The sequence below is a fragment of the Bombus vancouverensis genome, chromosome 3, assembly GCF_051014615.1.
Source record: "Bombus vancouverensis nearcticus chromosome 3, iyBomVanc1_principal, whole genome shotgun sequence".
Taxonomy (NCBI): domain Eukaryota; kingdom Metazoa; phylum Arthropoda; class Insecta; order Hymenoptera; family Apidae; genus Bombus; species Bombus vancouverensis.
In genome coordinates this window covers 10,446,197-10,465,447 of record NC_134913.1, presented here as the reverse complement: position 1 = coordinate 10,465,447, position 19,251 = coordinate 10,446,197, and the positions used below count along the sequence as shown (strand labels likewise).

General features: G+C 29.1%; 4 protein-coding genes across 8 annotated transcripts; 2 read left to right on the top strand and 2 right to left on the bottom strand.

Moving 5' to 3' along the window:
* Positions 1 to 43: 43 nt before the first annotated feature.
* Positions 44 to 2,024, top strand: SdhB (Succinate dehydrogenase, subunit B (iron-sulfur)). Its single transcript, XM_033349100.2, has 6 exons — positions 44 to 200; positions 794 to 924; positions 988 to 1,131; positions 1,219 to 1,414; positions 1,521 to 1,745; positions 1,807 to 2,024. The coding sequence occupies exons 1-6, from the start codon at positions 156 to 158 to the stop codon at positions 1,897 to 1,899; spliced, it is 834 nt and encodes a 277-aa protein (XP_033204991.1). The 5' UTR covers positions 44 to 155; the 3' UTR covers positions 1,900 to 2,024.
* Positions 1,809 to 9,560, bottom strand: Nos (Nitric oxide synthase). 2 transcript variants are annotated; one of them, XM_033349099.2, is made up of 24 exons: positions 9,277 to 9,560; positions 7,880 to 8,016; positions 7,604 to 7,766; positions 7,013 to 7,104; positions 6,811 to 6,952; positions 6,598 to 6,737; positions 6,345 to 6,519; positions 6,174 to 6,275; positions 5,910 to 6,104; positions 5,595 to 5,837; positions 5,392 to 5,496; positions 5,256 to 5,323; positions 5,038 to 5,181; positions 4,800 to 4,974; positions 4,595 to 4,724; positions 4,461 to 4,539; positions 4,199 to 4,392; positions 3,951 to 4,120; positions 3,650 to 3,860; positions 3,482 to 3,569; positions 3,272 to 3,396; positions 3,064 to 3,209; positions 2,789 to 2,980; positions 1,809 to 2,723 (listed from the first exon to the last, which is right to left on the bottom strand). In XM_033349099.2, exons 1-24 carry the CDS (start codon positions 9,382 to 9,384, stop codon positions 2,616 to 2,618), a joined length of 3,432 nt encoding a protein of 1,143 aa, XP_033204990.1. In that variant the 5' UTR covers positions 9,385 to 9,560; the 3' UTR covers positions 1,809 to 2,615. The 2 variants fall into 2 exon arrangements, with proteins under 2 accessions (XP_033204990.1, XP_076473444.1); XM_076617329.1 differs by lacking the exons at positions 7,013 to 7,104; positions 9,277 to 9,560.
* A 1,868-nt stretch (positions 9,561 to 11,428) lies between these two features.
* LOC117165830 (uncharacterized) lies at positions 11,429 to 15,526 on the top strand. Of its 4 annotated transcripts, none has more exons than XM_076617494.1 (14): positions 11,429 to 11,815; positions 11,879 to 11,977; positions 12,266 to 12,441; positions 12,699 to 12,862; positions 12,939 to 13,111; positions 13,191 to 13,251; positions 13,322 to 13,448; positions 13,636 to 13,778; positions 13,851 to 13,962; positions 14,034 to 14,315; positions 14,387 to 14,857; positions 14,928 to 14,978; positions 15,050 to 15,148; positions 15,234 to 15,526. In XM_076617494.1, the coding sequence occupies exons 1-14, from the start codon at positions 11,719 to 11,721 to the stop codon at positions 15,351 to 15,353; spliced, it is 2,175 nt and encodes a 724-aa protein (XP_076473609.1). In that variant the 5' UTR covers positions 11,429 to 11,718; the 3' UTR covers positions 15,354 to 15,526. The 4 variants fall into 4 exon arrangements, with proteins under 4 accessions (XP_076473609.1, XP_076473610.1, XP_033205121.1 ...); XM_076617495.1 differs by having other exon boundaries at positions 11,430 to 11,815; positions 12,266 to 12,444; positions 15,066 to 15,148; XM_033349230.2 differs by having other exon boundaries at positions 11,430 to 11,815; positions 12,266 to 12,444.
* Positions 15,527 to 15,565: 39 nt separating this feature from the next.
* On the bottom strand, positions 15,566 to 18,867 carry Gk1 (Glycerol kinase 1). Its single transcript, XM_033349231.2, has 9 exons — positions 18,548 to 18,867; positions 17,899 to 18,157; positions 17,563 to 17,786; positions 17,248 to 17,454; positions 17,051 to 17,161; positions 16,720 to 16,973; positions 16,428 to 16,633; positions 16,202 to 16,333; positions 15,566 to 16,124 (listed from the first exon to the last, which is right to left on the bottom strand). The coding sequence occupies exons 1-9, from the start codon at positions 18,620 to 18,622 to the stop codon at positions 16,039 to 16,041; spliced, it is 1,554 nt and encodes a 517-aa protein (XP_033205122.1). The 5' UTR covers positions 18,623 to 18,867; the 3' UTR covers positions 15,566 to 16,038.
* Positions 18,868 to 19,251: the final 384 nt, after the last annotated feature.

The following is a 19,251-nucleotide window of genomic DNA, read 5'->3' as shown; positions in this document are numbered from 1 at the left end:
TCCTTGCGTGTCATTGACATTGATATGAAATTTGACAGTGGGTTAAGACACATTTCTACCCAAGCAAAGATCACAGAAAGGTTGGTACATCCTCACGTGCGTAGCTTACATAACACAGGTACCGCAAACGTCTTCACCCTAATTCATTTTAAAAAATGGCTGGTATTACACCGCAGGCTTGCAAAAATGCACTTCGGCAAGTAAGTATTGATAAAACCCATATTGATAATTAAATAATCACACTTTCTTAGTTATAGATTCTTTTTCTGCTTATGTTGCAAAGTGTTGTGCAAACCTACAATAAAACCTAACTTTAATCTATCGCATCACCGATGTCAATTCCATTGTTTTTTTCGTTTATATATTTTGACATTTATACTTAAACATTGAGAACAATGTCACAACGATGAGAACAATAATTAATTAAATAATGTTACGCGATGCTTTTGTTCAAACCATTATTTTATTTTTTATTTAATTTAGCGTAATAATTGGACAGACTGTCAGTATATAATTCTAGTTTCTTATTTTATTAATAAATAATTTTTTATTGTCGATAAATTCTTTATTGGCAAATATTCAAATAGAACGTATTCAATTAAATAAATATTCTGTTAAATGTATTATATTTGTGAGAAAATTTCGTAACTGTAATTGGCACATAATCAATAGTATAAGATTAAATACATCTATCTAATTAAATAAAAAAAGATAACACTATTTTATACAATAATTCATATTAACTAGCTATTTTTATTTAAATTCATTATTATATTAGTCTTCATTGATTTAGGTTAGAAGATTTCATATTTCTGCAAATCAAAATGCTGCAGCCAAATTAAAAACCTTTGCTGTGTATCGTTGGAATCCAGATAAGCCAGATGAAAAGCCATATATGCAAGAATATAAAGTGGATCTAAACACGTAAGTTTATTTAAAAAATTTTTTTTGTGATTCTGTATTATTTTAATTCAAACTTTGTTATAGCTGTGGTCCTATGATATTGGATGCATTAATTAAAATTAAGAATGAAATTGACCCAACTTTAACTTTCCGTCGTTCTTGCCGTGAAGGCATTTGTGGTTCTTGTGCTATGAACATTGGTGGTACAAATACATTAGCATGTATAAGGTATATACTAATTACCTTTATTGAACAATTTTCAATAATAACACAAAGTTAGATTTAAAATATAAATCCTGATTGGTGTTATTTCAGCAAAATTGATACTGATACAAATTCAACTAGTAAGATTTATCCCCTACCACATATGTATATCGTAAAAGACTTAGTACCAGATCTAAATAACTTTTATAACCAGTATAAAAGTATACAACCATGGTTGCAACGTGGTGATGGACAAGAAAGTGGTTCAAAGCAATATTTGCAGAGTGTTGAAGACCGTAAAAAATTGGTAATTAAATATTATAATTGTTAATGGAATTTTATATTTTTTATTCTAATGCAATAATGTGTAGTAATTAGTAATAGTGCAATAAAATATAATTTTTGTGATATAGGATGGTCTCTATGAATGCATCTTATGTGCTTGCTGTAGTACCTCTTGCCCATCATATTGGTGGAATGGTGATAAGTACTTAGGACCTGCTGTGCTTATGCAGGCTTACAGATGGATTATTGATTCGCGTGATACCAAAGCAAAGGAACGTCTCGAAAAAATGCGAGACCCATTTTCAGTATATCGTTGTCACACTATTATGAATTGTACTCGTACTTGTCCAAAGGTAATTTTAAATGATCTAAAAAATATAATTCTTCAGTGTAAAATTATATGTTTTTTTAAAGGGTCTGAATCCTGGCAAAGCTATTGCAGAAATAAAGAAATTGTTAGCCAATATTAGTGAGAAACAAAAACCTGGCATTGATGCTGCTGTATAAGTGAAAAATGAAAATGGAATTAGTCAATCATATGTACTTTTCGTTCATTATAATTAAATATGAAAATATGTTTGATTAAATGAAAACGAATAAATATAGTTAATTTAAATTATTTAATAAAATAATATATAGTTGAAGTCAAATTTTTCATAAACATCGAATATGGTTTACTGTAAATAAAAATTCCTTCTGATATAAATGATTTTATTTGTATGTACTTCAACTATTGACTTTTATATAAATATGGAGGTGAAACATAATATATTGAAACTCATTAAATAAATGCAATAGAATATATTCATTACTTTATATTGCACGTTTTATATCTTTCTAATAATGCATTATTGCTAATATGAATTTGTTGAAACATTGATTAATTTCACAATGAGCAAGATGTTATTTAGATATGTATTTTTACTCTTTTTACTAAAAAACAAAGATATACTAATCTTGCTATTATTTAATTCAAATCTAAGTAGTTAAGTAGTACCATCAAAAATATACACGCATATAATACTAGAAACTTGTACATTATAATATTTATAATTATCATAAAACTATAGTAAATTATGTAACGGTACGACATATTAGAGAATAAGGACATCTCAATATTTTTCCATTTAGTTTTTGCATAAGAATGCATGATATGCATAATTGAAAACTATCTACAAAATTGTTGAAAATTTTTCAAGGTTACATGTACATCACAATAAGATTTAAGGCTCTGCAGCCATTCTATTTCTTGCTGTTTCCCTCGATCGATTATGTACTTCTGCTGTTCTTAAAGTAATACCAAATATGTCTTCGTGATAACGATTTTCATCCTAAAAAACAATTATATAAGTAATTGAAATTGAATATTTAGACATAAAATTGTGATATGGCTTACGCGTAATGATAACATATACGCCTCGACCTGTTTATCAGTCATTTCACCATGAGTCTGTATAATATGTTTCAAAGTTTGATAAACATCTTCTGCCATTGTACAATCGCCACAAACATAAAAATGACCTCCTTCGTACACCAACATATCATAAATTTGTGAAGCTTCTGCTTGAATTAAATCTTGTACGTATGTCTGTTAAAATTAATATAACTATAATATTTCAAATACTACAAAGTAATGTTACAAATTGTTTAAAAAACATTTTAAATTGCAACCTTTTTCAATCCAGGTTCTCGCGAAAGAGCTAAGAAAACCTTATCTAAAACGCCAACCTTTACCATTTCTTCCTTTTCTTGTCTGTACAGATCTAAGCTTCTTTGACGACAACCAAAAAATAACCAGACATTTCCGTACTCAAGATCTACAAATTTTTTATTCCGTATTTATTTTAAGAATATTATAATATATCATAAACTATGATACCTGGTTGATATTTCATTTGTGCAAGGCGATGATGCCAGAAACCACGGAAGGGAGCAATTCCAGTTCCCGGACCAACTAGTATCATTGGCGCTTTTGGTTCGATTGGCATATAAAAGTTAGGTGCACTAAATGTAAAAAGAAATATATCATATTTTATTACATCTGCTAAAATTATATTAATAAAAATTGCTTTTACAAATACGAACTTACCTACGTACAAATACATATAAAGGTTCTCCATCTGATATTTCACGTAGATAATTAGAACAAACTCCATAATGAACTGGCCCAGAACCGCCTAATTTTTTACAAATAATTATATTTTTAAGCAAAATAAGGTCTCTAGATAATTCAGGGATTGTATGTAAAATTAGATACCTTGTGTTTTATATTGTACAACAGCGACGGTAAGATGTATTTGTCCTTGATGTACATCCGGAGAAGAAGAAATACTATAAAATCTCGGTTGTAAAGGAGTTAAATGGAGTAATAATAAGGGCGCAAAAGGTTTCACGGATGGAAATTCATCTAATACTTCTACTAAATTGGGGAACTTCCAATGTCTCCAATCCTCATATGCTGCTGGATCCTATATTTAAAAAGAAGAAAAGATTTTCCAGATTTTTTCATGCTTTTGGTAATTAAATTTTTTCAAATTGAAGATTAATATAATATTTACAGAAGCTAAAAGGTTGAGTTGTGCTTGTTCTTTTGGATTTGTAGCAATCGACGCAAAGTATCTAAGAAGGTTTGGTGTTGGTGGTATCGTGATATCTAAAAATCTTTTCAGTAATATTCTCAAGGAATTAGGAAGATACCTATCATGTGCCATCCACGTTTTCATGATTCCTATGTAACAAAGAAAAAGAAATTTATTGCTACTGAACAATAACGAGACTTAATATTTTCAATAATGTTAATGCTAACCATTCGGTGTGTGGGATTGCTTCTGTATTTGCAATTCAATCGGTGTATTTGGATCAAAGGGAGTTTGTACTCGTTCCAAAATTGCTTCTACCAATTCTGATCTATTACATGCGAAAACTCCCAAATGATCACCAGGCTTATATTGTATTTCCATACCTGCTATATCATCGAGTTCCAGAAGTAATGTAGTTCCACTATACAAGATCGTAAAGTCAAAGTTCATTGTATAATTATAAAATTATTATTTAAAATATATCATTACCTCGATGAATCACCGCTTAAATTTGTTTTTCGGAACATATTACAAGTAGTCACGTTTCTATTGTGACATTTGCTTAAAGCTGAAATATTACAATTATAAAATTTATAATTTATAAACAGTTATAGATAACATACCTTTTCCAATTAGTTGTGGTTCAGCTTCTACAAACCGAACAGTAGCTGCCGACAAAGCTTCTGAGCCTAAAGATAAAGCAACTTCAAGTAAAGTATCATCGTCATCTAAGCAGAAAGTTTCACACGCAACCTGGAATTGTTATGAGAAATGCTTAAAAATTACTGCATAATAATATATAAAAGATTATAGTAATAAGATACAAACAGCGAAAGTATCGGCTGCCCATTTCCGAAACGTTTGTTCCTGTCCACACATTTCATCTCCTTGTGCCAATTTCAACAGTCGTTCTCCGCCTAATTCGCCTAACAAGTTATCCACATAGCGACCAAATGCGCAAAAGTTTGGATATGCTGATGATCCCAATGCGAAAACAGCAAATCTATAAAAGGGAATATAAGCTTCGTTTCACATTTATAAGTTAATTTTAAATAAATATCTATACCTGACATTGCTCAAAGGACCAAAAGTGTCTTCCGTTTGAGAATCTGTGGTAGAACCACGAAGTGAATCCAGTCTATCTAGTTTCTTTGAATTGCTTACTTCTGTCTGACTATTTGCTTTAATGAACGATTTTGAGGTCGCCAGGCTGAAATTATGGTATAAATCATTGGGATTCAATTTAAGAATTTCATCATTTTATTATTTTAAATGTATAAATACCTTATCTTATTGCCACTATTAATGTACGTTTCATTCATTTTCATTGCGTACAAATTTTGTGCGAAAGCCTAGAAGATAAAATATATATGAAACCATAATTTGTTTCAATCTTTTTATACAAAAGATATAAATTTACTTCGCCATTTTCTGGGGGATCACCGTTCCCAAAGGTGGATGTTATAACCAGTAATAAAGCTTCGTGTTCTATATTACTGATATCATAATCCGACATACAGAGTACCTAAAATTGATAGCTTCAAGTATTTTTCAGGCGTTATTTCTTTAAAATGAACTTACTGAAACTGAAAGTTTTGTGATATTTAATTAAATAATGAATACCTGGGAGTGAAAAGCATGTCCTAATAATTCGCTAAGTTTCTCAGCGTACATCTGTGAGGTGCCAGTTTCCGTAGCAAATAATACTGTAGCTTTTATTCTTCGAGATAAAGCTCTTCCAAATAACTTAGACGTAAATTTTACTGCTCTTGCAATTTGCTTAAAATGAAACTTTCGCCTTGGCTTTTTAGATGTTGATTTTTTATCGCGACCCTTTTTCCAAACATGTGTCTTCCAAGCAGGTTCCTATTATTTTACAGTAAAGAAATATAATAAATATAAAATAGAGATGTGCTAAATAACTTATCCAATAAAAACCTGAGCATCATACGATGGCTTCAAATAATACAGGGCCATCTCCTGATGAAACACAGGTGTAGCTGATCCTGATATCGGTGGTACGATCCAGAGCCAATCGGCTGGACATCCATTTCTTAATCGCATTTCATTTTCGTAATGTTTCATGAAAGATTCCGAAGCGGTATGGTGATCCACGATTGTCACATTTTTCATCTAAAAGATTTATTATTAATTTTTATAAAAAATGTTGAATATTATTATCTATAATTTATATATACATACTTGAAAACTATACAAAACAGCAACATTAGCTTCTATCATGGCTTTGTCTTTCCATAATGAAGTGGATGTTCTTGTATCTAATCCCATATGAGTTGCAATTGTCTAAAAATAAAATTTATTTTAGCACGTTTCTCTAGAAGAATGAATATTAAAATTCCGTAAAATATTTACTTCTAGTAAATTATATCGTTGAACATCGCATAAATCCCTCGACCCAATTTCAGTGCTCATGTACCATCCATTGAATGGTGCGGCTGTAAACTCCAAACCACCGCAATCGAATACCATTCCAGATACGGCAGGAACCGCGAACCATTTTAATTCTAATTTCTCAAACCAATCGTATCTAGAATAGAACAAGTAAAAATTATTTGACATTAATAAATTTTACAAAAATACATTAATAACGAACAAAAATACTTACGTTGGATGACTAAGAGGTACTTCAAGAACAAGTTCGCTTGGAATATCAAAATAATCAGGATCATGGCCGTTTGCTGACAATACCAACGGCAATATGTCGAAACGAGTGCGTGCACTTCTCCAACCTAGTTTCATGCATAGCTGTAAAAAACAGTAAGTTGACTGATAGTTTTAAATTAGAAATGGAAAAGACAATTGGAATTAATCAGCGTACTTCGGTGAATTCAACGTTTGCAGGATCACCAATTATGGTACCGTCTGGATTTTTATATCCCGCATAACTTATTAATTGTTGATTCCACACTCTATAATCATGTTTTCCATCTGTACGTTGCGGAAATATAGTTATTGCAGACCTAAAAATAATAAAAAATAAATAGTACGCATTCCATGGAAAATTTTTTCAATTGAAATACCTAATGTTTCCTTTGTTCGTACTGTACTTAATGTGATTGCATAAAGCTTCAAACATGCCGCTGGTAGTCGTAACGTAACGACAATCAAACACCTATAATAAATGAATATCTACATATATATGAGAATTCATGGAATATCATTCTATTCTGTTATTAATTTTATCCGTGAATTGAAACAAATTGGATAATGTAGAGAAGATGCAAATTCACATTTTTATGGATATAATTGAAAAACGGGTTCTGAATAGACGACTATTTAATTCATTAAATACTATAACTATTCAAATATTTTGGATAGTTTACGCATTTTGATATATTTTTACTTATTTTTAACTTTATAAATTATGCGTATACTGTATATTTTTGTACCTTTAAATTTTCCATAAATACGTAAAAATCCGATATCTAGTTGTAATTATCTATTTACTCTCAGGTTCTATATCGTTAATTATTATATATTCAGCTTTGTATTAGTAGAAACGATCTTGAACTTGATAGAAGAAGCTTCCTAAACTTATACTGACTATATCTTTAATTCTTCAAATATAAGTTTTGATTGATTAGGACATATTGACACATATTGTCACGTACTTGCAATTTAGACCATTGAATACGACCGATGCATCTTGTGGCATTACGCCACGCTAGTTTCGCTCCGAAAACTAATTCAGTTTCAGTTAATTGATAAGTGCTAGTAGCCATAACTTCCTTTTGCACGCTTTCCCAACGAATACGATGTGCTTCGCTGTTTAATCTATTTTTTAAAGGAAAAATATTACTTAACAACTTGAATATTATAAATATCATTGTATAAAATATGCTATAAAATATCATAGAAATATAAAACATGTTTTGAATGCATTGTACCTTCTGATGGAAGAAAAATATTGTTCGAGAAAATCTTTCGCATGCACAAGGGTCTCTTCTCTCGAACGGGCTTCTGTTCCATGAATCGGTAGTTGCATAATGCTACCGAGACACACTTGACCAGAACACAATGTTTTCTGAAGAAAGTAACAAAATTAAGCAAGTATTCAATTTTTTCCAAAAATTAGAAATTTTTTTAATCGTTTACTTAGGTCGTTATAAGTAGTAAAAAAAGAGTATTATTAATTAAAATAACAGCTTCACGTTTAAATCAGATTATTATTATTATTACACTAATCGCATTGTATATTCAAATCAGTTTAATTTCTAATCAGTTATTTACCAGTTTCATATAAATTGGATCCCCGAGAAAAATATTATGTTTCATTTATTTCAATTATTTCAAAACTCAATCTCCCGACTGTTTTGAGCAGCATAATTACATTATACCTATACATATACTTACATATACTTCGGTTCATAAATATTAGGACATTTGCTAATTTTGTACACTGTAATAATTAATCTAGATTGTTAGAGAAATAATTAATCGGTCAGAATTTTGTATTTGTATAGAATAACATTATTATCTAAAACACATAAAAAGATTATAGAGAGAAAATTATAGAGAGATTGTAGAAGAAAACTATTCGTAAAAATTTTATTTTTGCCATCTATATAATTAATGATCTAAAACACATAGAAAGAATTTTGATGAATTCAATAGCTAAAAAAATAACTTATGAAATTATCTCCAACTATATATGTATACAATATTAGTTATAATAATAATTCTAAATATACATATATGTCTATAACATTACATATAACTGTTATTAATATAATTATAATATAATCAAAAACCTAGTAATATGAACATCTAAATAGTAACTAAAACAGTAACTAAGACATATTATGAATATAAATAAAGATACCATTTAAATTTATTATATGAAACTTGAAGTCAAAAAAGTATGAATTCGTTACAGTCTAACGAAGTTCTAAACGAGGATTAATAGATTTCTAATGGTCTGTCAGAGTTTTCCTTATTCTCCTGTAAGTGTTCTAGTACTTATGAACGAATGTAAGTATACATATTTCCGCGCAACTAGTGGACCACCAAACTCTCGTTTTTCGATAGTATTGACTCGCTCTGTTACAAATTCGCCCACACTCGCAATCTCATTTGAACTCTCACACTATTCGCTACCGTGCAATTTCCAACGTCAAATACAGCCCGAAATTTCCAAATAAAAAATTCCCCAAGATAGATACATAAAAGAAAGTAACCTACAAAACGCGCAAATAAAAAATTAAAGAAGCAGAAGGGAATGAAAAGGAGAAAACAGAAATAAAAATTATTTATGCTTGTAAAGTGTCTCTTTCGTTATATGTACCTCCGCATTTCCAGCATGCAGGGAGTCAAAAGCCTCGGTTTTGTAGATGAGGTTACGCAGTTTCGTCGGTTTCTTCTGACAAGCACCCGTTGTCTCGTGCTCCTTCATCTCGACGTTATGATTTTTTTGCTTGACAAAAAGTGCCCCTGACTCACCTGTCACCGCTCCGCTGTATATTAGGCTGCCGCGGCACGTATACTGGCTTGACTTCCTTTCGCGAGCATCCCCGTGAGAAGGGAGAGATATTTAGCCCCTTCCAATCAGCAGTACCTCAGACTCCGTGAAATCTCACATGCGCTGTGGAGCTGCGCCATTGATTTACCGCGCCAATATGTTTCAGCAAACACTCTGCTGTCATACATTTCTTTTTCAATATTTTAGCCTCAAACATTTTTCTGTTACGTTTATGAGAAATTATTTTATAATATATCAGAAATGTCTTGAAATTTAACTTTATCTATTGATGTAATGATATGTATGAACGAGTAAGTAGTCAATATTTTAGTTCTCCATATTTTTCTGCTATGTATATTTATAAAACAGTTATTTTATAATATATTGGACTTGTTTTGAAATTTAGCTTTATCTGTTGGTATAATGATATGTATGATATGTATTATATAAGTAAGAATGTTTTAAATGATAGGTATTGTATATGAGTTATAATACTGCCCTGGTCATTGGCCACAGGTTAGGATGAAATGAAGAGTAAGGGAAGTAAAGGAGAAAACAAGAAATATCGCAAAATATCTTTATTGAAAAAATTGAATTGTGATATTTTATTAATTGTAATATAAAAGAACAAAATTTAACGAATGAAAAAAATGATTAGTGAAAGATTAATATTTATTTTTATCTATGTTTTGTTCCGCTAAAGAATGCATATTCCCTCTTTTTAACAAATGTATTAAATCTTTAATGAGCTATGTTGTAGAGATATTTTGAACATTATAATCATTGATGATGTGATAGTTCCACAGTCCCAGTTCTCACAAACAAAAATGTCTTATAAAATGGAAAATCACGAAAAATGGACATTCCTCATTTTTCTCCTTATACTTCAAATGTGATCACTTAGCAAGGAAGAGATTATTTAGTCAAAATAAACGATATGAAAAAGATATATATACAGGAATGATTTATTGACTAATAGTAAGAGAGGGAAATAACATTTCTAGGAAATATTCTAAATAATCTAGGGAGTCGCAAGTATCTTCCTTCTTTTGACATATCTATTCATTTTACATATAGCCAACATCAGAGACTCATTTTAAAAAACCAATTTCAAGAAGTTGTTGAAAAATTATTGTTATCTAATACATTAATCACTAATACTACAATATTAGATATACATTATTAAAGAACTCCTAGCATAGATTCTCCCTTGTTAACTGACAAGGTTTAGTCCTGACACGTGGTCGATTATTAAGAGGCTATTGTTACATGGACCATAAAGATGCGCATTCGATTTAACGCATGGTTACCCATTTGAATGGTCGATGATTAATCTCATATATCATAAAATTTTTATTGATATATCTACCGACTGTAACACGTGCATTCAGTAACTAATTGAACAGGATTATAATGAATATAAAAATAGAAAGACGGGGAACTTTTACTTACTATTGAGATGTTGAAATAAATGATATAAGAGGTATGAATGAAGAATAAGGAAACAGTATATGCATAGTTGTTAGTTTTGATATTTAAATTGTTTATTACTTGAATTTCGTGTATTTTCAGAGTTTATTAACTTTATGCATTTAGAAGAAAATATAAATGATAAAAATGTATAAGATTAATTAATAAAATTACGAATGTTAATTTTTGTATTGTTCAATTACATAAAAATTAACATTTTTTTGCGAATATAATAGTACATATTTCGTCATAGACCTAAAAATTAAAATAATTTTTGCATTTACAACGTTTACTATTTAAACTCTACAAATAAAGAAAAGATTATTTTTAAAAAGTGTGTTCTTAAATAATTTTTCTTCCTCTAGAAAACACGATCAAATTACATGTATACATATAATGCTTTACTTTATTGTTATTAAAAGATGTTAGTATTTCATGTAATATCGATTAAAGTTTAATGCACAGGATATCGATAGTGCTTGTACTTACTTACGTAGTAAAGTCCGAAATTAATCAGCCTACTTATAGGGCCGTTTCTACTACCGTTTGTTATTTCATATCTATTTTTAGAAAAAATTTGTCATATCTTTTACAATCAAATAATAATCTGTGCGGAAAAATAATTTTATTGATAGAAATATTTATCTCCATATAAACAATTTTATATAATATAATTATTTTGATTTAATGATATTTATATAATATCATTATTACAGGAATTCTATTGTTAATACGTAAAGTTTGTCACATTGTCAATTAATTTTTGTTTACGTTCTAATTCAGTGACGATCGCAATAAATGCAAAAGATGCAGCAAGAGGAAGATAATCGCAGATTTGAATTCGCATCTTGCAACATAACTCCAAAAAAATTACAGAGAACGCCACGAGATGCTGGTAAGCTTTAGCTACCTACATTTCCACTTGTGAACAATAAGTAAAGTTGTAATTGTTTTGTAGGATCTGAAAGGAAAGATATACTGTCGGAAGTTAAACGTAGGATTCATTCTACTCCTCAAAATAGCCCGAATAGACATCCGAAAACTCCTCAAAGTAGCGGTATAATATATTCATTATAATAAATTTATAGTTAGACTTTCATGCATTTATACGAAATATAAAGGTACGAAGATATACAGAATACATGATATATGTAAAATGTCCAAAGTAGAGTACTCGTTGTAATTTTTAATAGATAAACCAAGTCTTTGTTTAAGCTCTATTCGTTTAGCGTAATTTATAAAAATATAAATTTGCACGATTATCCGTGATCTATTCATAATATTATATAAAAGTAACATAAATCATCTTAGCTAAATACTAAATGTATGAAATGTTTTACCGTAGGGTCTTTTAGAAAAGACGTGAAATTGCACTTAGAATGCACAAAGCGAAAGATTCCGTCACCTCATAAGGAGAGCCTCGAAAAGATTCAGAAAACATCTCCAAGCGGAAAATTCGTCAATACCTTAATAGGACAGTGGTACAAACTTACGGGTGTTCGAACAGCATTGCCCCAAACAGTAGTGATTATAATTTTTGTTCTATCGTCCATTCTTTATTCATGCATTCTATATCAAGCATTTAAAGACAATGGAACAACATGCAAAATTCAAAAAGAAAACAAGTTTATAATCTAAAAATATTATAAAATAATGGAGACTTATTAAACGAGCGATATTACTTTCAAAATTGTTCTATTGTCTTTTATTCTACTAAAAAGTCATTATTGAAAAGTATCGAATAAAGTTTGATTATTGAACAAATGTTAAATAAACAGACACAAGAAAATTCCATCACGGAAGAAATGAGGCGAATGTATGGAATTGAAGAACGGAAGATTCAGAAGTTGCAGAAGAAGCTGCAGAGTGCTGAAGAAACTATATCTTCACTTTCTGCATCTCATGAGGCCGAGCTGCGAGCTAAAGAGGACATTTTGCAACAGTAACATATTTGTCATAGATTATTTATACATTCCTTGCAGTTAAAGAATGATTGCTATAGAAGTATTAATGTCTAGATTGAACAGCGATTGGGAATCAATTACTAATTATTATGATGAAATATCGGAGAGCCTGAAGGGGTTTCAGCAGCACAAGGATAATTTATCAAAGTTATATAACGACGTCATTATTACACAACAGTCAACGGTGAAGAAGCTACAACAGGAATTAAGTACTATGAAATTGAAAGGTACATAGATACGTAAATTTCATTAGAAACTTTGTTTAAATATATTTGTTTTAATTTTGTTTAATATGTTTTTGTATAGATGATGCACAGAGAAATATTGTTAGTACAATTGAAAACAAACTAAAGGATCAAGAGAAAAGGTACTTAGGAAAAATTTATGAATGACTTATTATATAAGTAATGGTCAACTTTTGTCTAATTCATTATTAGGATACATGGAATGATGATTGCTGAGACCGAATTGAAAAAACAATTCGAAGATATGAAGGATAAATCGACTTCAGAAAAAAATTATTTGCACAATGTTCATGCAGAAGAAAAATTAGAATTAATGAAGGTCAGAAATATAATATTTTTGATCTCTACATTTTTCTTCCTTTTTACTTTAATTTTCCTATTTTGAGTAGAAAGACGTGTACAATCTTGTCTCCTCCGAAGGAAGGAAAATATTTTACTTGTTTTATCACCATTGTTATCATAGATGTAATAAACGTGTGAAATATTGTAAACGATTATGATTCCAGAAGCAAGAAAATCTCACGTCGATGAATCAAGAACTGCAAGTGCAATTACAGAAGATTACGGAAGAAAAACAAGACCTAAGTACCGCGTTAGCTGAAAAAGACGACAAAATTGTAAAATTGCAGGAGGAGATCTCTACATACAAGTAAGCGTTTTGTGAATTTAGATTAATTAAATACATATTTTAAACTCTGTTACTTTATTGGTTTTGCGACAGAAATAAAATCGGAGATTTGCTTTATCGCAACACAGAATTAAGTTCAAAATATGAAACGTCATTCGGAAAAGAAGGAGAACTATCAAAACAATTGCAATTGAGAACAGAAGAAGTATAGTGATCTTATGATTTCCTTTAAATATTCTTTTATATATAATAAATACATTCTACACCTCACAATAGGTCGAGAAATTACAAGAAAATTTAAATACAAGACAAGAACTAGAATCTAGTTTAGCTCAAGATCTTGAGATAATTGACAATAAATACCGTAACGTGCAAAATGATTTCATAAATGTAGAAAACAAATTAAAGGAGACACAAGTTCGTAATTTAAATCTTGAGCAGTCTTTGGATATTATGAAACGCGATAACGAACATAAGATAGTAGAATTGAATAGAAAAATTGAATTCTTAGAAAGAGAAAAAGAACGAATGATTTTAGAGAAGCATTCAAAAATACAGGTATAATTTTAAGAAATAATTAAAAATTGTAAATTTACAAATAGTCACTCAAATTCATTTCTTGCATATAGGAACTGGAGCACGCTTATAACTTATTAAAAGAGAAACACGAGGCAGAAATAACATCCTTAAAACAAAAATATGATGTTAAATTAACAGAAATGACGAAAACAGTAACTACACAACATTGTGCCTTTTTAAAATTAAATGAAGCTTTAAACAAAATGAACAAAGATAATCAAAATAGACAAACAAATTCTGATCAATGTACAATAGCAAATCGTAACAAACTGCAGGAAAACTTGGGAACAAGAATGCAACCACTAGTAGAATCTAACGATAATGTAATTGAAACAAGAATTAAAGAAATAGAAAGCCAAACGCAAACAAGTCAAGTTCGTGAAATGAAAGAGCAACAATTTCAAGACCAAGAAAATGTAGATAGGTCGAAAGCTATATCTAAAGATAAAAACGAAATGTCGGATCTGGAACAAGATATATATAACTTTAGTGATATAGAAGTTAACAATGAATCACAAACTGTAAGTTATACATATAACATGTTAACTTTGTGTGTATAAATGAATTTATATTGAATTTATGTAATTATAGGTATTGTCACAAAATAGGAAACTTCGATTCCAGTTAAATTCTCCAACAAAGGTGAAATTTATTGTTTAATATTACTTTTTTTAATAATACAAGATAAAGCAAAAATAATACTATTTTTATAGATTGTTGAATATACAGAAAACTATCCTAATTTCTCTCAAAATAAAAATATAACGCAATCGAATATAAAAATAAAGAAACAGCAGGAGAAAAAAAATGAAGTAATATTTTCAGATAAGTTTTCTTTGAAATTTCATATATTTTATATCTGATTAATAAAATTAAGATATTATTTTATACAAATAGGATAAAAATAATTCGATAGTGAAAAAAAGAATATTTAAAACTCGTGGCACTGGATTACGGCAATATGGAACTACAAAAAATCTTCAATATGGAACTCTTGGAAAGATTTCTAAAAAATAAAATTTTATATAATATTATCATTAGGATTATTACATATATATTATTATTACATATACATATTATTATTACATTTAGGATTATTACAAAATGTATTATTTCAAACTTCAACAATATGTTTTTTCGTAATCGCTTAAAATGTATTTTCTCAATATAATTACAAGTATGTTAATTTATCACTAATCAATTTGTAGTAGTTAAATTATGCAGATATATAAGTTGTATAAGTATACACTTTATTTGTAGGAGTTACAGATATGCTTAAAAATATATAAACACATAACAATTATTCACAAAAGAAAAGTTTTTCCAATAACAAATAATAATAATACATTCAATCAATATATTCATTAACAAAATATACATAATACTTCATCGATGAACACACAACTTATGTATAATTTTGACTATTTTACGTACGTAATATATATATATATATTTCGAATCTGGAACAAGATATATATAACTTTAATATTGGACCCTCCATTTCTATTATCTTCCAGATTGTTGTGTCCATATTTAAATGATGTAGCATATTAGATTTAAACATTCCGCAATATTTAATCAAATCTATATACATGTATCCTGATTCGAACAAGATAGTATTTACTTTTTATGTACTCCTTGATTTAAATATCATTAAATTTTATATTATCCTTTTTATTATTTACAGTAATACTATCTTATTTTAATTGTTTATTAAAGTGGTAGAACAATCCCATTTCATAGATCTTTCGACAGCCATTTTCCACTTAGAATACCTTAAATCTCTTTCTGAAATATAAATATATGAAATTATTATTAACTTATTCTCTTTTGCATTCTATTCTTTTATTCAAAAGAGTTATTACCATCATCTCCAATTTCTGGTGAAAATGTTGTAACTTGCGACGCATCTACATCGCTGATATCAACAATACCTACTCCAATACCAGCTAATATAGCTGCTCCTAATGCTGTTGTTTCTACCATATTGGGTCTCACTATATACATTATTAAAATGTTATTATTAAAATATAAGTGAAATATATATGTTCATTGCAGGTAAAGGTGATATCAATGAAAAATGTTACATACCAACTTTTATTCCTGTTAGATCAGCTTGTAGTTGCATAAGCAAATTATTTACTGTCATTCCACCATCAACTTGTAAAGTTGTTAGTTTCGTTCCGGAATCTTTAATCATCGCTTCTAAAATATCTCTCGTCTGAAAACAGACAGCTTCTAATGCTGCCCGGACGATATGATATTGCTGCGTATCTTCAGTGATACCGCAAATCACTCTAGAAAATGTACGCATCTTGTAATTTGCAATATCAAAAAATAGGAGTAGCGATCTTCTGAAATATTATTATTACGGTTTACTTACCCTCGTGCATCTTGTTGCCAATATGGTGCGTATAAACCAGAAAATGCAGGTACAAAATATACGTCTCCAGAATTTCTCACACTTTCTGCCATGTCTTGAGACTGTGTAATATTAGCGAATAGTTGTATATTATCACGTAACCATGTTAAAGCTGCCCCACCTATAGCTACTGAGCCTTCCAATGCATAAATTGCTGGTTCTTTACCCATCTTATATGCAATAGTTGTTATGAGACCCTGAGTCGAATCTACTTTCTAAAATGATAAAATGAATTAGTTTTCAGTAAAACGTATACTACACAATATATTGATTGACAGAAATAAATACATACAACATTTCCAGTATTGTAAAGTAAGAAACAACCAGTTCCATAAGTAGCCTTTGCTTGCCCAGGCCTTAAGCATAATTGACCAAGAAGTGCTCCTTGTTGATCACCTACACACTTACATTTAAAGGTAAAGTATGTTAATTTAATCAATCAAATTTGAAACAAAATTAATAGCTGGATATATTATTTTAAATATTTACCCCTGCTATAGGTACACCAGCAAGAACTTCTGGATTAGAAACTATTCCATATACTTCAGCACTAGATCGTATTTCAGGCAGAATATGTTGTGGAATTCCAAAAAATTGACATAACAGAGGATCCCATTTTAATGATTCAATATTCATTAACATTGTGCGAGATGCATTTGAAACATCAGTTATATGTAACTGACCTTTGGTGAGATTCTATATGATACAAATACGATTTATTTCATCGAGAAATGAATTATGAGTGAATCAATTATTGTGATATTATGTAATAATATATGAATAAAAATAAATAAATGGACATACCCACATAAGCCATGTATCAATTGTTCCAAAAGCACATCTTTCTTCATCAACTGCATGTTTAACAGATGGTACATTATCAATAAGCCAACGTATTTTGAGAGCACTAAAGTATGGTGACATTGGAAGGCCACAAATAGGTTTCAAATAATTTTTGTTTCTTGTTTTATTAGGTACACTGTCTAATATACCTTCTAAAGTTGTGGTAGTTCTAATATCTAGCCATACTATAAAAAATAATATTAATTTTATTTTAATACTCTTACATGTGTATAATATATGTTTAAATATATATGCTATGGATACAAAAATATCTTAATAATAAACCACATACTTTACCTATTGCATTGTGTAATGGTTCTCCTGTATTTTTATCCCACATTAAAGTAGTTTCTCGTTGATTGGTGATCCCAATTGCTTTAATATCTGACGCGCTCATGCCGATATCTTTTAATTTTTCTATAGTCTTTTTGATACATTCTATAACAGCTTTTAAAATCTCTTTTGGATCTTGTTCCACCCATCCTTCTTGTGGATATTTTTGTTTAATTTCAATTTGGTGTGATGCTATTACTTTCCTACGTAAGACATCAAACACCTAGAAAAAAATACATTGCACTATGCTTTCTGTATTATACATAATTTTTCTACATATACTCTACTACTTATCATAAAATAAAGCTACAACAAATTTTATATAATTATAAATAAAAATTTAATAAAACAACGATCAAAGCAGCTTATAAATTTTAACTTACAAATTCATAAAAGGACCTAACAAAAATTAAAATAAAAATCTTAATGTGGAATATTGTTAAATAGGAAACTATCGTTCAGTTTAAAATAGTATAACATATCGTAAAGTAAATATTGTGGAGAAACAACCGCATGAACACAGTCTATATGAGTTCAAATTCCATTCAGAAATCTCAGTTGGCTGTCAGTTGTTTTCATTGTTTGAATTTAAACACAAATGAAGTTTACTTACTAAGAATCTAGCGCTACTCGTCCCTTCGTCAATTGCTCCTATGAATGGACCCGTGCGATTGATGTTTTCAGGCATATTTTTCCTTCTTTTTCTCACTTGAAGTTCGTTATTAGGAAAAATATTTAAGCATATATAATATTCGCAGAATGACCTATGTTCAACCTTTATTCTATCATGTTACATAATGATACGCTTGAAATATAAAAGTTAATCAACGATAACAATGTTCATTGCTAGTAAAATTAAACGAATTACTTATTCATTTTCTTTACCGTATATTTCTTCATTGATCGCATTTCGAATCTATTTTATAGCAAACAGTACACTAATTTTTTACAACATTATAGTCTGTGAATGATACAGAAAAAAATTAATGAAATATTTTAATATATCGCTTATTTTGTAAGTTTGTTAAATATGAGAGAAATAAATTTAAATATTGACTCCACATGGTGTCATTTTTTTCCTTTTTACGTAAAGGTAATATGTATAGGAATATACATATAATATAATAGCTATAGAATAATATAAAAATTATGAATATTCACATCTTTTTCACAAAATTTAAATATAAAATGCTGGTACAAAAAATATATGTATATATGTACTAAAATGTAATCATTGTTAGTGATTATATTTCCTATCAATATATTCTTATTCATTTTTTTTATTTTTAATTTCACTGTATATACAATAATTAGACA

What these genes read in the sequence shown, in the direction of transcription:
- SdhB (XM_033349100.2), top strand. Translation starts at nt 156, where the DNA reads ATGGCTGGTATTACACCGCAGGCTTGCAAAAATGCACTTCGGCAA. An exon ending in TATAAAGTGGATCTAAACAC is followed by an intron (nt 925 to 987) that starts GTAAGTTTATTT and finishes ACTTTGTTATAG; the next exon opens with CTGTGGTCCTATGATATTGG. An exon ending in TTGAAGACCGTAAAAAATTG is followed by an intron (nt 1,415 to 1,520) that starts GTAATTAAATAT and finishes TTTGTGATATAG; the next exon opens with GATGGTCTCTATGAATGCAT.
- Nos (XM_033349099.2), bottom strand. Translation starts at nt 9,384, where the DNA reads ATGAAGGAGCACGAGACAACGGGTGCTTGTCAGAAGAAACCGACGAAA. An exon ending in GCAATCCCACACACCGAATG is followed by an intron (nt 4,121 to 4,198) that starts GTTAGCATTAAC and finishes TTTGTTACATAG; the next exon opens with GAATCATGAAAACGTGGATG. An exon ending in CGTATATGTTATCATTACGC is followed by an intron (nt 2,724 to 2,788) that starts GTAAGCCATATC and finishes ATTGTTTTTTAG; the next exon opens with GATGAAAATCGTTATCACGA.
- LOC117165830 (XM_033349230.2), top strand. Translation starts at nt 11,719, where the DNA reads ATGCAAAAGATGCAGCAAGAGGAAGATAATCGCAGATTTGAATTCGCA. An exon ending in GAAAACTCCTCAAAGTAGCG is followed by an intron (nt 11,978 to 12,265) that starts GTATAATATATT and finishes GTTTTACCGTAG; the next exon opens with GGTCTTTTAGAAAAGACGTG. An exon ending in AAGTACTATGAAATTGAAAG is followed by an intron (nt 13,112 to 13,190) that starts GTACATAGATAC and finishes GTTTTTGTATAG; the next exon opens with ATGATGCACAGAGAAATATT.
- Gk1 (XM_033349231.2), bottom strand. Translation starts at nt 18,622, where the DNA reads ATGCCTGAAAACATCAATCGCACGGGTCCATTCATAGGAGCAATTGAC. An exon ending in CTGGTGTACCTATAGCAGGG is followed by an intron (nt 17,162 to 17,247) that starts GTAAATATTTAA and finishes TTTAAATGTAAG; the next exon opens with TGTGTAGGTGATCAACAAGG. An exon ending in TCTAACAGGAATAAAAGTTG is followed by an intron (nt 16,334 to 16,427) that starts GTATGTAACATT and finishes TAATGTATATAG; the next exon opens with TGAGACCCAATATGGTAGAA.